General features: G+C 37.2%; 3 protein-coding genes across 3 annotated transcripts; 2 read left to right on the top strand and 1 right to left on the bottom strand.

Annotated features, from left to right (window-relative positions):
- The first annotated feature begins 2,264 nt into the window (after positions 1–2,264).
- Positions 2,265–3,340, top strand: LOC103520008. The gene has a single exon (XM_026831291.1). It carries the CDS (start codon positions 2,277–2,279, stop codon positions 2,661–2,663), a length of 387 nt encoding a protein of 128 aa, XP_026687092.1. The 5' UTR covers positions 2,265–2,276; the 3' UTR covers positions 2,664–3,340.
- A 5,700-nt stretch (positions 3,341–9,040) lies between these two features.
- Positions 9,041–11,322, bottom strand: LOC113471845. Its single transcript, XM_026831290.1, has 3 exons — positions 11,099–11,322; positions 10,152–10,346; positions 9,041–9,262 (listed from the first exon to the last, which is right to left on the bottom strand). Exons 1-3 carry the CDS (start codon positions 11,225–11,227, stop codon positions 9,224–9,226), a joined length of 363 nt encoding a protein of 120 aa, XP_026687091.1. The 5' UTR covers positions 11,228–11,322; the 3' UTR covers positions 9,041–9,223.
- Positions 11,323–12,163: 841 nt separating this feature from the next.
- On the top strand, positions 12,164–13,128 carry LOC103520005 (putative cysteine proteinase CG12163). Its single transcript, XM_008485098.3, has 2 exons — positions 12,164–12,414; positions 12,901–13,128. The coding sequence occupies exons 1-2, from the start codon at positions 12,316–12,318 to the stop codon at positions 13,111–13,113; spliced, it is 312 nt and encodes a 103-aa protein (XP_008483320.1). The 5' UTR covers positions 12,164–12,315; the 3' UTR covers positions 13,114–13,128.
- The last annotated feature ends 1,749 nt before the right edge of the window (positions 13,129–14,877 follow it).

Below are 14,877 nucleotides of genomic sequence, written 5' to 3'. Positions count from 1 at the left end.
TGAAGTCTTTAGCTTATACCGTTCCCGAGATATTGTTAAATTACACCGAAAACCGCCAAAGGTAAAATGCCGCCAACCGTTGCACCGGTCTTAACCAAAAGTTTCGTGTCGCATCCTTGTCACATTTGACAGCTACATGTCACATTTGACAGCTTTCAAGTCTCTAGCTCTTACCGTGCTCGAGATATTTTGTTTACAGACGGACAGACAGACAGACAGACAGACACACAGACACACAGACACACCCACGGACCAATGGCTGAAACTTTGGATTTAGGCTCTAGGGACCTCAAAACGTGTTTTGGCACTAAAATCTGACCATCGAAAATTTGACCCGATTACATTACTTTCCTTCCTATAGGATAAGGAAAGTAAAAAAAGCCTATCTACCAATATAAGGGGAAGGAAGAGAAAGGAAGGGAATGAATAACTCCCATAACTTAACTCCTAAATTGTCCCAATAATGAGATTCTGATAGATTATCCTGTTTCTGTAGACAATCTGGTTTCACATTGAGAATATTTTCTTTAGATGATATAGGAGTATTATAATAAATAGCTTTTCTGGCTGGATTAAACATCTCATCATTTTCATCTGCACTTTCATGGAGATTTTCATCGGGGCTTTCATATACATTTTCATCAGTATCACCTGCTTCTTCACATTCTTTCGTTTTCTTTTCGTTTTTGAATCGTTGTAGTTTAGTTGTTATTTCTGACTTTCTCTTTTCTTTCTCATACTTTTCATCTTCTATAATCACTGTTTTTTTCTTGTCTTCACTGTTCACCTTCCTCTCTTTGTTGCTCCTATTTAAAAATGCTTTGGACTTCACAAACTCCGACCGTCTTAGAGGTTGCTTTCTTTCTTTACCCATTTTTCTGGGGTTTTCTGGGACTGATCTCACAATATTATGTTTATTTGACGAAGAACAAACTCCGACCGTCTTAGAGGTTGCTTTCTTTCTTTACCCATTTTTCTGGGGTTTTCTGGGACTGATCTCACAATATTATGATGTTTATTTGAAGATGGTGTATTGTACGGGTTTTGTCTTTTCACTTTAACTCTTGGCGAATTTTCAACTTCATAGTTCTTAACCATCTTATTCGAGTCATTTGTTTTGATTTGATTTCTTTTCTTGTAATATTTGGGTGTGATTTCAGTGGAATCATCGGCGGTATTCAATATTCCGCTGGTCTTTCGATAGCGAGCTGTAGGTCTATCAGTGAGCTGATTTTCGGTTTTTCTCAACGTGAATTGATTATTGATTCTTTTATCCATTTTTATGTAACGAGTTACATCAATAATGTCTATGTTAAAATAACTCTAACTTGTAAAGTACTGAAAATTTGCTATTTCTTCTAAATGTTTGGTTAAATTTTTATCAAAATATGTAGATGGTTCTTACGGTTTAAGCTGACGAGGAGTGAAACAGAATATAGGACGGTACAGCGTGGCGTTAGTTTTGTAATTGTGACATTGTGTAATATTAGAGAATTTCGGATATTTAACTCACAAATATTGCCATATAAACTAGAAAGTAGGAAATAAGAACCAAGTACTTGAATATGTAGACATCAAATTCAGACGAGGAGTGAAACAGAATATAGGACGGTACAGCGTGGCGTTAGTTTTGTAATTGTGACATTGTGTAATATTAGAGAATTTCGGATATATAACTCACAAAATATTGCCATATAAACTAGAAAGTATGAAATAGGAACCAAGTACTTAAATATGTAGACATCAAATTCAGAAAAAACAAAATTGAACACAGAATGACAACAATGTTCTAGGTCTAGTGCACGCATGGCATGAGTTATCTAGACCACAGTGCAACAAGCAATACTAACCTCAGAGGCAGTGAAATATCTGATGGCAATGAAAACCGCACGTACTTCATATTTGGATTAACTTACCAGGGTAAACTTAGACATGACGAAACACACCTGGGTGTCAAGTGAAACAGAAAGACCTGAATGCTACTCCACTTGGTGTGGCGATTTCCCAACATCTAGACAACACCTCTATTCTCATGTTATAGGGAACTTAACTATGTGTGTATAATAATAAATTATTAATAATAATAGACTCTTGAGTGGAAGGTAATAACTAGGCGAGGTTAACGCCGGAGGCGTTCTCTACCACCTAATCTTTAGAGCTCCATTATTAGGTGGTCGAAATCTCAAATAAATGAGGATGAAATTCCATGCCTCGGCTGGAATGGAACACACGCCCTCCTGTTTACCAGGCGAGCGTCTTGACCAGTGTGAACATTCATGCTAACACCAGCTCCTTCTCACATTGCAGGCAAGGAAGGGTTCAAGATCCTGCAAGGCGATCACATCCCCCGCGCCCCCGTGCACGTTGAACAAACCCCCGCCGTTCCCTACAACCCCCACACCGGGGCTTCCTACGCTTCTCCAGGCAGATACAGCTCCGCCAGCTCTGACGAAGACTTTGACTATTCCCCACCTTCCTCTGCGTACCGCAAGCCTCTAAGTCCTCTCTACCACAAGGCCGCGGGATCAGCGTATAGCGTACATGAAGATGATGATGGCGATGATGAGAGATACAACGCCTTGTCCAGCAAATATTCCGACTACGACGACAAGGGACCGCACAACTTTGGCAGCGGATACAACTTTGAGTTTGGCTCCAAATAATCGCGGACACTACTGAGACGAGGTTTGTTCGGGATTCAAGGGAACGCGCCATACCAGTTGAACAACGAAGAATCCTTATCTTCTCAAGTTCCTCGTTAGAAATGTATTGAAAACCGTGTTCTTTAATGTTTAATCACTCGTTGCGTGTTTGTTGAAATTGTAAATGAGGCGACAGAACTGCCTCACTGCCATATCTAGACTTCAATGATTGAGAATATAAAACACAGGTACCCTTCATCGTAGGTCTTGCCCCAGCCCCTGTGCACGAGTAGACAACACCCGTGACTCTCAACCCGCAGGTGCCGGGTTCGAATCTCGGCCGAGGATCAATTTCCAAACGGGTATTTTCCACTTCGGAATAGGAATTTCTTTTCCGGATGAGAGAATAACAAAAAGGTCTGGAAATCTTGATTCCTTGGGCCCAAATAAACCTGACATATTCATTGTACAGAGCAAGGGACATTTGTCTTCTCGTTAGTCCAACTGGACATTACCGATGTTAACATCTTACCCTGGTTCTACCCGTCTGAAGTTGAAAGGCACTTTGATTTGTCTGTACAATAATTTATTGTATCATCTAGTGACAATATCGTGTGACTATGTTATTACATGGCTATCATATTCTCTTTATTAATTAGGTATGAATTTTCATCAGATAGTGCGCCTTAATGCCACAAATGTTTGTTCATTCAATTTAAAAGTTACTTGTGATTTGTGATGTTTCGTTTAGTTAGTTACAATAGTTACCATTAGTTCAATATGCTGCCATTAAAAAATGAACTAAAATACTCCCTTCAAAGGGAAAGTACTCCTTAAGGCTTAGAATACTTTCTTTAGCTTATTAATTATAGTACTCAAGATATCGTATTTCCTCAAATTTTCCCCATGACCAAAACGATAACCTGTTTAAATTTTCTGTACATAAGTAGAAACTAAAACTCGTTATCGTTATGGTTGTCGGGAAATGCGAAGGCATTGCGCTCTGATCAATAACATCAGAATTTTGTTCACAACCTGCAAAATCAATTTCAACTTTAGATTTTCAAATACTACCTAGGATTTCATTAATAAATAAATTTGGAACAGGGAAAAATCTGATTTCACTCTTATGTATCAATTTCTACTCTTGTAAACTTTCTTGGTCTACACTTTTTGACAAAGGTATAAAGGAGAAGTATTTCAAAACACCAAGTTAGTACCTATCTACTATACCTGTAATGTTATCTAATTCTATCTTGGACTCATCACTGTCCATTCCAAAGGGAGTGTCTACTGTGTTTGCTTGCATTTGCAGGACTGACGGCTTGAAATGTAATTTAGGTTCATCTGGTAATTGTTCTAGCGTTTCTTTGATGAAATCGTTATTTTGGTAATCTTCATCTTCAACATCTTTATTACGAGTTCTAATTAAAAATAATTTTTCATCATCTAATTCAGAATCCTCGTCGTCTGAACAGTCCAGACCTGTAAACAGAAAGAGCAAAAATAAAATAATCACACAAGAATAGAAGATCTAAAAGAAGGACAGTAAAATAATAAGAAGGAGGATGTAATAAAATAATAAGCAAAGACCAAGGTAGATAGATATTATGACGTTCGATATTTCAAAGCAGAGAACCGCGCGTATTGCAAAACATTACAATTTCTCAAAGTCTTGCCGGAATAATTACCTACAAATTAAATAAAGTAGTATAGGTAATCGGGTCTATTAATTCATTTAATTGTTAGGTACTTTATACTTTTTTAATTGATACCTACCTGCTTTATATACCTAGAATGACAATAAAAAGTAGGTACCTACCGAAGGCATTGCGTTCTGATCAATAACATCAGAATTTTGTTCACAACCTGCAAAATCAATTTCAACTTTAGATTTTCAAATACTACCTAAGGATTTCATTAATGAATAAATTTTGAACGGGGAAAAATCTGATTCTCCGGATGAGAGAATAACAAAAAGGTCTGGAAATCTTGATTCCTTGGGCCCAAATAAACCTGACATATTCATTGTACAGAGCAAGGGACATTTGTCTTCTCGTTAGTCCAACTGGACATTACCGATGTTAACATCTTACCCTGGTTCTACCCGTCTGAAGTTGAAAGGCACTTTGATTTGTCTGTACAATAATTTATTGTATCATCTAGTGACAATATCGTGTGACTATGTTATTACATGGCTATCATATTCTCTTTATTAATTAGGTATGAATTTTCATCAGATAGTGCGCCTTAATGCCACAAATGTTTGTTCATTCAATTTAAAAGTTACTTGTGATTTGTGATGTTTCGTTTAGTTAGTTACAATAGTTACCATTAGTTCAATATGCTGCCATTAAAAAATGAACTAAAGTACTCCCTTCAAAGGGAAAGTACTCCTTAAGGCTTAGAATACTTTCTTTAGCTTATTAATTATAGTACTCAAGATATCGTACCTATTTCCTCAAATTTTCCCCATGACCAAAACGATAACCTCTTTAAATTTTCTGTGCATAAGTAGAAACTAAAACTCGTTATCGTTATGGTTGTCGGGAAATGTCACCATTATCAAAATGCGTTACCATGTACCTTAAAAGAAAAGGGCTGTTGTGTACCTTCAAAATATTTTAGAACCTCTCATAATTATAAATATACCTGAACTGAAATCAACGTATTTCATGTACTTATCATGTAGTAAAAAATAACTAGTTACCATACTTTTATAATCTAAGTAAAAATTAGTTCATGTGAGCCATTGAGGGTTCGATTCTCAATCAGAACAATTTTTTCCCCCATTTCGAAATGATTACAATATGATGAAAATAATCTCACTGCCTTTTATACATTTCTGTATTACAAACCTTGTAAGTCATGAAATTTGTATTGAAATAAAGAGAACTTTACTACTTTTTAGTAACAAGGGCTTTTCTTTTCAAGACTTTGTTCATTTCTTCTGTTATACAGCATGTTTCTGGCAGAAGAGACAGAAAGAGTGTGTGAGAGTGCCTATGTACCTACTTAAAGAAAAACACAAGAGATAGTTATTTATGTATCAAAAAATGATTTCAATAATTTCATTTCCTATCAAATATAGATTTTTTTATTGATTTTAAACTTTTTAACAAAACTTAAAAATAATCAGATTCACTTACTTATCCTAAATAATACAAAGGTGTGAGTGTAGGTACTGTAAGTACATGAGTTTTTTTTTTAACCTAGCTGTATCCTACCTGTATCACTTTAGTTCGCGTAAAGCCAATGCTATGAAAGCTATTCACCATCATAAGATTGACAGCTTTAAACTGAGAAAAAAAGAAACTAGAAAACAAATCAAATTTTCAATCTGGAATAAATCCTCAAATGAGGGGAGGGAGAGATTTTAGAACCTAGAACCCAGTATGAGTCCGAGTGCCTTATGTTCTCACAAAGTTGTGTCCTTACAATATATTGCCCTATGGTCAGGAAATACAACTTCTGGTAATACCATTACAAGTAACGCCACAAGAAGCGTACTAAATATCACACTCAAATACACAGTATACCTTGGTTGCTATAATACACCAGATTCATTAGCTTTACTATCCTCTGATTCTATGGCACTTGGTTTGGGTTTAGTTTTGTTTTTACTTGAGATCACTGCTTTAATACACGTGTCGGTTTGGTTTTGTAAAATTTCCAATATGCGCTGCGCCGCGGGCGTTTTATTTTCCAAACTCGACGTCGTATTACACAGCTCCTTATTTTTTTGACTTCGTTTACCCTCGGGTTTACTTCGCGAACTTTCGGTATTGCTATCTACACGATCGGCTTTTTCCGTATCACTTCCTTCAGTCTCGGTAACGTTCGGTAAATTCTCGGTAACTTTAGTTATCTTACTTGGACAGGTTGGACTACTAGCGCTATCTGTGGGAACTTCGTTAGGATTCGTGGGATGGCCGGGATTAGCCGATTCATCTTCGGATGGCTCCGTGTCGCTAGTATTTAAACTGAGATTTAACCCGGCTAGTTCTGAGCGTAGAGATGCCACATCATCCTGGGTATTGAGTTTCTTCTTGTAAATGTGTGATTCCCTTTCACTTTACATACTTTTTTTTTTTAGAGGTTTGATAGAGGAAACTGTCACTGCTAAGGCCTCATCGTCCCGAAATTGAAGAGAGAAGGAAGACAGGATAGGAGAAAGCCAGCCTTTCCGAGAACGAACCTTATCCCTTCAGGATAAAATCCGCCCCGGGCGGGAATCGAATCCGCGGCCATGCATTTTCGGTTTTCTATTCGGCTTCCTATGTAATAAAGTTACCTTTAGAGCAGCGGTTCCCAACCGGGGGTACGTGAGAGACCGGACAAAAAAATTGAAGGAAATTTTTGAATTTTGACGGCTCATCTGTGCAGAAGAGTCCAAAAAGGTACAGAATTTTTACTTCAAGGATTGATTTCAAACAGACTTGGGGACATTATTTTGGGGAAAAAAATTGCCTGTGGCGCAGTTTACGTTTGATTCCTTTTTGTTAAGTCGCGGGTGTAAGTACCTACCCCCTTTCCCTTGAAGTAAAAAAAGGGGGGACTTGCCATGCCGTCTTCTATTATTTGTACTCATTTTTCGATTGCAAATATTTCTACGGGTTACTTTCTGGTGTTCCTGTGCTGGCCCAGCACCTAAAGGAGGAGTATTATTCACTGAAAAGTAAAAAAAAAAAAGTTTGATGGACGGAGCTGTAACAACAGAGGTCTTATCGTCCCGAAATCAAAGATAGAATCTTAACTAGGTATACGGGTTTAACGGGTTTAGGATAAAGTCCGGCCCGACAGGGCCTACTTAATAGTTCCAGGTGGAATGTTAAAAGATATCAGCTGATCAAAAATGGACATCAGAAGTATTGCTCTAGTTTTACTCACATGGGATCGACAATGGTTGGTGATTCTCTCATTGACCCGGATCAGGGCTCCGTCCCGCAGCAAATGTATGAACATACGCGCTATGTTGTAGGAGTCATCTAAACCTCGATGCGGTTGGCCCTCGAACACAAGACCAACGTATTTGACCATGTCCTCAAGACAACCTCCCTGGTGATAGCTGTAGAAGTTGCGGAATATCTTGCGCAGGTTGGTCCATTCACGAGCGTATGCTGGGATCTGGGGGGTACGTGAGATTGAACCCGGATATCCAAGGGGTACACGAGCGAAAAGAAGTTTGAAAACCGCTGCTTTAGAGTTTAGATTATAGATAGCAAATTCGCCGTAATTGCAAAATGGGTAACTCATTAAGGCATGGAAGAAGGTAATAAAAAAGTCAGAATAGGTATAGAAATGATCTCGTTGTGAAATAAAATATTCTTTATTGTTAGAAGTAAAACAACTTTTGATTAGATTTTACAGTCACTTGCTCGCTGCAATTGGGAAAATATTATTAATAAAAGGTCGATTCCTACGTAAAAAGTTGTGAAAAATCCAAATCTGAGATCAAAACTTGGAAAAAGTAACTTTAAAAGGTCGAAAATTCAATTTTTAATTGCCATTCTAATAAAAAAGTTCAAAGAGTTGTGACGTCAGATTTCACGTCAAAATGCGCAGAAACTTGTATTTATGGGGGATTTTTTTTTTTTTTTTTTTTTGAGGTTTGTTAGAGGTAACTAGGGTCGTATCGTCCCGAAATCAAAGAGAAAAAGAACAGGGTTTGTACGCTTGAAAGGTTTGTTAGAGGTAACTAGGGTCGTATCATCCCGAAATCAAAGAGAGAAAGAACAGGGTTTGTACGCTTTTCCCGGAATGAAATTCCATGACTTTTCCAGAAAATTAGGGGCGGAGGTACTTAAAAATCAGTAAGATTACCCCTTCATTTACATGAAATATGCAATATGCAGAAAGTTAAGGAATAAAAGGGAGAATGCGCCGCAGGTTGTTTTTTGGAAAAACTTAATACTACTTAATTTGAACATTTTTAATTTTTGACCGGGTGGCAAATTCCATGACTTTATAAGGTTTTTTTTTTAATTTTCACGATTTTCCATGACTTTTCCTGACTTTTTGGCCGATTTTCAGATTCCATGACTTTTCCAGGTCGGTATAAACCCTGAAGAAGATAGGGCAGGAGAAAGCCAGCCGTTCCAAAAACGAACATTATCCTATCAGGATAAAATCCGCCTCGGGCGGGAATCGAACTCGCACCCTAGCACTTACAAGGCAGACGCGCTACCAACCAAGCTAACTAGGCTGGCTTAGGTAGGTATAATAACTTAACAAGTTTGAAAAAATTATCCTTAATGATACCTATGCATGACTTTGATTGATGGAAATGTGTAGAGAAGTTACCTCATAGCCTGATTTACTTATTTATTTTAAGTATGAGTTTTTCGATATAGGTATTGAACATTGTGAACTGAGACTTTCAGATTTCCCTATATAAGAAAAAGAAAAATTCCGTTGGTCCTCATTTTTCCTGCCCTATGACTTTGAAACATCACCCAAGTAAGCGCAACTGATCTATTGCAGCAAAGTTTCATCCTGAGAGGTAGGAGGGATTATCTCATCCTTGTCCTCGGGGAGGGTGATTATTTTGACATATCGCTTTTACTTTACGTGTTTGGACTTCACCATGATTTCAGAGGATCACATTCGGATTTTACAACCTGCAGAACACAGAAGAAGGTAAGTCCAAACGTAAAAGAAAAAATCTACACGAAGCCCCACATGCCTATTCGACAGAGTGCGCAAATTTTTTGAAGACCTCTTGAAAACTTTTGATTTTGACTGACCGAAAACTCCTTTATGAATTATTCATGACGACACAGTGTCCAAAAGTAACTTTTTGACCTACTTGTATTATAATAGCTATTATAGCTTTAATTTGCATTTGCACACTAGTAGGTGTATGTACTTATACTTATTTACCTAGATTCGTATAAGCTTAACCCATTCTTTAGGGCTGTCTAGCCCCTACACCTATAAGCCTCAGATTGGGCTTTTTGTGTATGATAAACACATTAAATTTACCTAAGGGACTTCACCATGATTTCAGAGGATCACATTCGGATTTTACAACCTGCAGAACACAGAAGAAGGTAAGTCCAAACGTAAAAGAAAAAAACCTACACGAAGCCCCACATGCCTATTCGACAGAGTGCGCAAATTTTTTGAAGACCTCTTGGATTGTGCACACGGAGCGTTTAGTAGTAAATTCAAAAAAGTTACAAGCCCTACCCGCGAAACTTTTGATTTTGACTGACCAAAAACGCCTTTATGAATTATTCATGACGACACAGTGTCCAAAAGTAACTTTTTGACCTACTTGTATTATAATAGCTATTATAGCTTTAATTTGCATTTGCACACTAGTAGATATATGTAGGTACTTACTTATTTACCTAGATTCGTATAAGCTTAACCCATTCTTTAGGGCTGTCTAGCCCCTACACTTAAGCCTCAGATTGGGCTTTTGGTGTATGATAAACACATTAAATTTACCTAAGTACATACTTAAGCACATGCTCATTAGGAGTGTGACCAAAGTTGACTTACATGAGCGTTCACACGCGATCTGTTGGGTAGCCAGGATCGGAGTAGGTTCACTTTGCAAGTTCTGCGTGGTCCAGGGACATTCATACAGTTTGGCGGGTCAGACTTCCAGCTTTCAGGTGACGTATCTTCAGGACATTGAGTGTCCTGAGTTTCCAACCACAGATAGTACATGATACCACTCCCGTCCCTTGTCAACTAAATCAATAAAATGAAAATACGTAACTACATAATCATGACTAGCAGTGGCGTAGCGTGCTCTAAATTCAAGTGTAGGGCCTTGTAGGGCTCATGCACAGGTCTACCAAGTCCCATCACAGTAGGTACATGCCATTCATATTTATGGGCATTAGAGTAAACTTTTGAGTTGTATGGCCGCCATACACGCCATACATACACGCTACGCCACTGATGACTAGGTACCTATTTAGGCAAAAGAAACATTGACCTAATAAAAGCCAATTAAAATGGAAGTTAAACTTAATGGAAGCCGGTAATGAACAATCATGCTGAGTGTCCTGAGTTTCCAACCACAGATAGTACATGATACCACTCCCGTCCCTTGTCAACTAAATCAATAAAATGAAAATACGTAACTATACATCGATATATTCATGACTACCTATTTAGGCAAAAAAAAATATTGACTTAATAAAAGCCAATTAAAATGGAAGTTAAACTTAATGGAAGCCGGTAATGAACAATCATGCAATGCACTCCCGTCCCTCGTCAACTAAATCAATAAAATGAAAATACGTAACTACATCGATATAATCATGACTAATAATTTTTTTGCCTAAATAGCTATTTAGGCAAAAAAATTATTGACTTAATAAAAGCCAATTAAAATGGAAGTTAAACTTAATGGAAGCCGGTAATAAACAATCATGCAATACACATATTCCTGGTCAATTCACGTCCTCACTTAAGCAGTCCATGTCATAGCTCACCTGTTTCTGGGCTTTAATCACCTTCACCACTTTGCGCTTGACATTATCTTCATCTATCAAATCCAGTGTTTGCATTGCGAAGTCAGCCATGGCCTGGATTTGTTTCAGTTCATCTTGTGGCACTGTCATGAGGAACAACAAGTCATCAGGGTCATTTTTAGTGTTGGCTTGACGTCTTTTCCGGACCGCGTGTTCACGCTGTAAGCAAAACCCATCACTCTTTGAGCTTCCCTCAAAGGTCAGAGCTAACAATTTGTAGGTAGATAGGTAGGTAAGTAGACCGAAATTGTAACTATTTGTTTTAAATTTTAGGTCTAAGAAGTTCTTAAAGTTATTGAAGATTAGATCAGTAAATGGACAATCAGTGAGTGGAATAGAAGCTACCTCAGTAGGAGTGTGGGAAATATTTTGATTCTTCACACGAGCATTCTGAAAAATTGAATAACAACAAGCCCATGATTTTTTTTCTTCTGTATCAATATACTTAGGCAACCATTAGAACTGTCAAGTTTATAAGCAAGGGCTACTTTCAAGAGGAAAAATTTGTTTTTTTTTGTTTTTTTTGAAAATACAAAGCTACGTGAATGTGTCAAGTGATGAAACAGAAATGGCCAAGTACCTGGTGAAGAATGGACCTATGGCCGTGGCTATCATGGGGGTTTTTCTCGTCTGAAATTAGAAGAAACAAGGTGCTGGTATAAGAAACTTTGCTCTGATGATCAAGGGCCAGATATCCAGAAAGTCAGTTCCATTTATTCAAGCTTGTTCTATCTGAACCACAAATATTTGTATAACTCAGTTCTATAATAACACTAATCACTGCTCTAATTGTGAAAACTCCTTTTTGCGTTTAACCTAACCCTATAATAACACTGGTCACTGCTCGTTTCTGCCAGTTCCTTTGATAGCAAACTTCTGCGGACGTAACTTCTGCACAAGTACCATTCCTTGGTAGGTACCTTAGAAGGTTGGTAAGTATTCCTTGGTAGGTATACCCTGATAGCTACCTACCTGTTCTTATCTTGGTGAATATCTAGTATTCTTATTTCAAACTGGAAACAATTAACTCCAAAGGTCCATTTTTTGTGTTTTCGAACAATGAAAATTTTGTAAAACACTACCCACCTATTTTCTTATCAGAAATTTTCCAGTAGTAGTAGGAGTACCACCACCTAACTAATCAGTTGAGTTAGTACCTTTAATATCATCACAATACAATGCAGTTGCTCCCTGCTAGCATTGCCTTAGTGGCTTTCACATTTGTCTGCATTTCTGCATCTTCTGAGGTTGACAAAGATGTGGTCTTTGTTCGACAGGTGAGTCCCAATTTTCTCACTGGATTATGGAGATAATCCAGGCTACAGATGATTCCTGGACTGTATTTATAAAAGCAAAATTTCACAATTTTGATATTTTCAATACACAATAGCTATTATAATGGTTATGTAATGTTTTCCAAGGTTTTTCTTCTGTAACAATATACCTACTTAGGCAACCATTAGAACTGTCAAGTTTATAAGCAAGGGCTACTTTCAAGAGTAAAAATTGTTTTGTTTTTCTTTTCATTGTAAGTTTGAACATACCTATAGAGTATTTAAAATGAATACCTTTTTAATAATTTATGTTGAGCATCTATTATAAGCAAGGGCTACTTTCAAGAGTAAAAATTGTTTTGTTTTTCTTTTCATTGTAAGTTTGAACATACCTATAGAGTATTTAAAATAAATACCTTTTTAATAATTTATGTTGAGCATCTACACAAAATAAAAATACTCAACATAGAGCATCTACATGTTTTGCAGAAACCTCACCATCATGATAAGTTGGAGCATGTTGCCATGTTCAATCATTTCCTCGAGAAGCACAACAAATCCTATGCAACCAAGGAAGAATATCATAAAAGACTGCGTATCTTCCGAGCCAATCTGAAGAAGATTCAAATCCTTCAGGAAACAGAGCAAGGTTCAGCAGTCTATGGACCTACGGTGTTTGCTGATCTTACGAGTAAGCAATAGTTAGGTTTATATCCTTTTAGTTTTTATTATTAGCTCAAAGGGTATAAAAATTCTGTCCTCAGTAGTGGAATGGTTATCATAGTGAGCTTTGAATGTTGAAGTTTTTTGATGGAAGTCCATGTCAAATCATGAGATTTAGCAAGGTTAAATCTAGGAACTACATTTGTGACAAGTATCACATACTTAACAGAGTTCATTGACCTCAAAACTATGATGATGGCAGTCTCAAATTTTCCTTTCTTAACAAAAAAAAAAAAAAAAAAAAAAAAATCATAGTAAGTAAATTAATAATAACAACTAACTCAGTGGTGTAATGGTTAGCATGATGGACTTTGAATCTGGAGGTTGATGGTTTGAGTTCAAGGAAAATCATGAAATTTAACATACCTAATTTAGCAGAGAACAATACATGTGACAAGAATTTACCCCTAACACGATTCAAATTCCTACAAAAAGTTCTAGTGAATTTTATATCCTGTATGCTAGGAACAAAGTAGACAGGAAAGGTAACGGAAGATGTAGGTAGGTACTCACAGTTTTAATCTCATTCTGTCAAAGGTGGAGTGTGATATCCATGAACTGAATCCAAGTCAGCACCTCCTGAAATTTAAATGATACCTAATTTGTTTATGGTACTGTTTATTATACATGTGGACATTGACCTTTCAACTATTGTTCTTTACTAAGGTGATTTCAATGGACATGACCTTGTACCCAGCTTTCTTACAAGTGATTTCAATGGAATGGTTGGACTATTCTTACAAGTGATTCAATGGAGATGGTTGGACTTTCTTACAAGTGGATTTCAATGAGGAATGGGATGTGCTTATCAACGAGAGTTTTTTTTTAAGATGTGAACAAACACTTTTATTATTCCTAAAAAAAAAAAAAAAAAAATGTATGAGTGGTTGACCTTGTCAACGTTTAGCTTAGCCCATTAAGGAGAGGCACACATTTTGGCTCTAGTAAAGGAAAAAAAAAAAAAAATGTTTTGTCACTGTTTTATTTCACTATTTCATAGTAATGAAATCCACTGAGGGGAAACAGGACTATGCCTATCAAAAGGCCTCCAAACCCCCGGGCTTGTCATCTGAACAAGGGAGGAAATCCGAGTGAAAATACAATAGTCTACGTGAATGTGTCGAGTGATGAAACAGATAATGGCCAATGACTGGTGGAAGAATGGACTATCCCGTGCTATTAATGGCCAATGCAATGCAGGTTGGTAAATGGATCTTTTTTTCAGGAGGTTTTGATAGGGAACCTGTAACTGCTAAAGTATTATCATCCCGAAATAGAAGAGAGAAATAGATATGAGAAGCAGCTTTTCCAAAGAATGAAACATTATCCATTCAGATAAAATCTGACCGGTGGGAATCGAACCCGTTGACCGTAGTGCCCACTCACACAATTCACCCAGCCTGATGGGCTGGGAAAAGCCAGTAGCATGGTGGATTGCCCTGATACTGACCACACACAACATTGCTTAACTTCAGTGATCCCATGGTAAACTGATGCATTCATTGTGCTATCACACTGGCTTTAGATTATTTCTTTTCTTCAAATTAATTTTCTAATTTGAAAAAAAAAAAAAAAAAATCAACAAAACAATGTGCTTATTTCCTTGCTCATCCCCCATTTCCATTGAAATTATGCTTATTTCCTTGCTCATCCCCCATTTCCATTGAAATTATTGTGCTTAATTCCTTGCTCATCCCCCAATTTCCATTGAAATTATTGTGCTTATTTCCTTGCTCATCCCCC

Source organism: Diaphorina citri, unplaced genomic scaffold, assembly GCF_000475195.1.
Source record: "Diaphorina citri unplaced genomic scaffold, Diaci psyllid genome assembly version 1.1 scaffold3118, whole genome shotgun sequence".
In the NCBI taxonomy this organism is placed as follows: domain Eukaryota; kingdom Metazoa; phylum Arthropoda; class Insecta; order Hemiptera; family Psyllidae; genus Diaphorina; species Diaphorina citri.
This window is presented reverse-complemented; position numbering and strand designations above follow the sequence as displayed.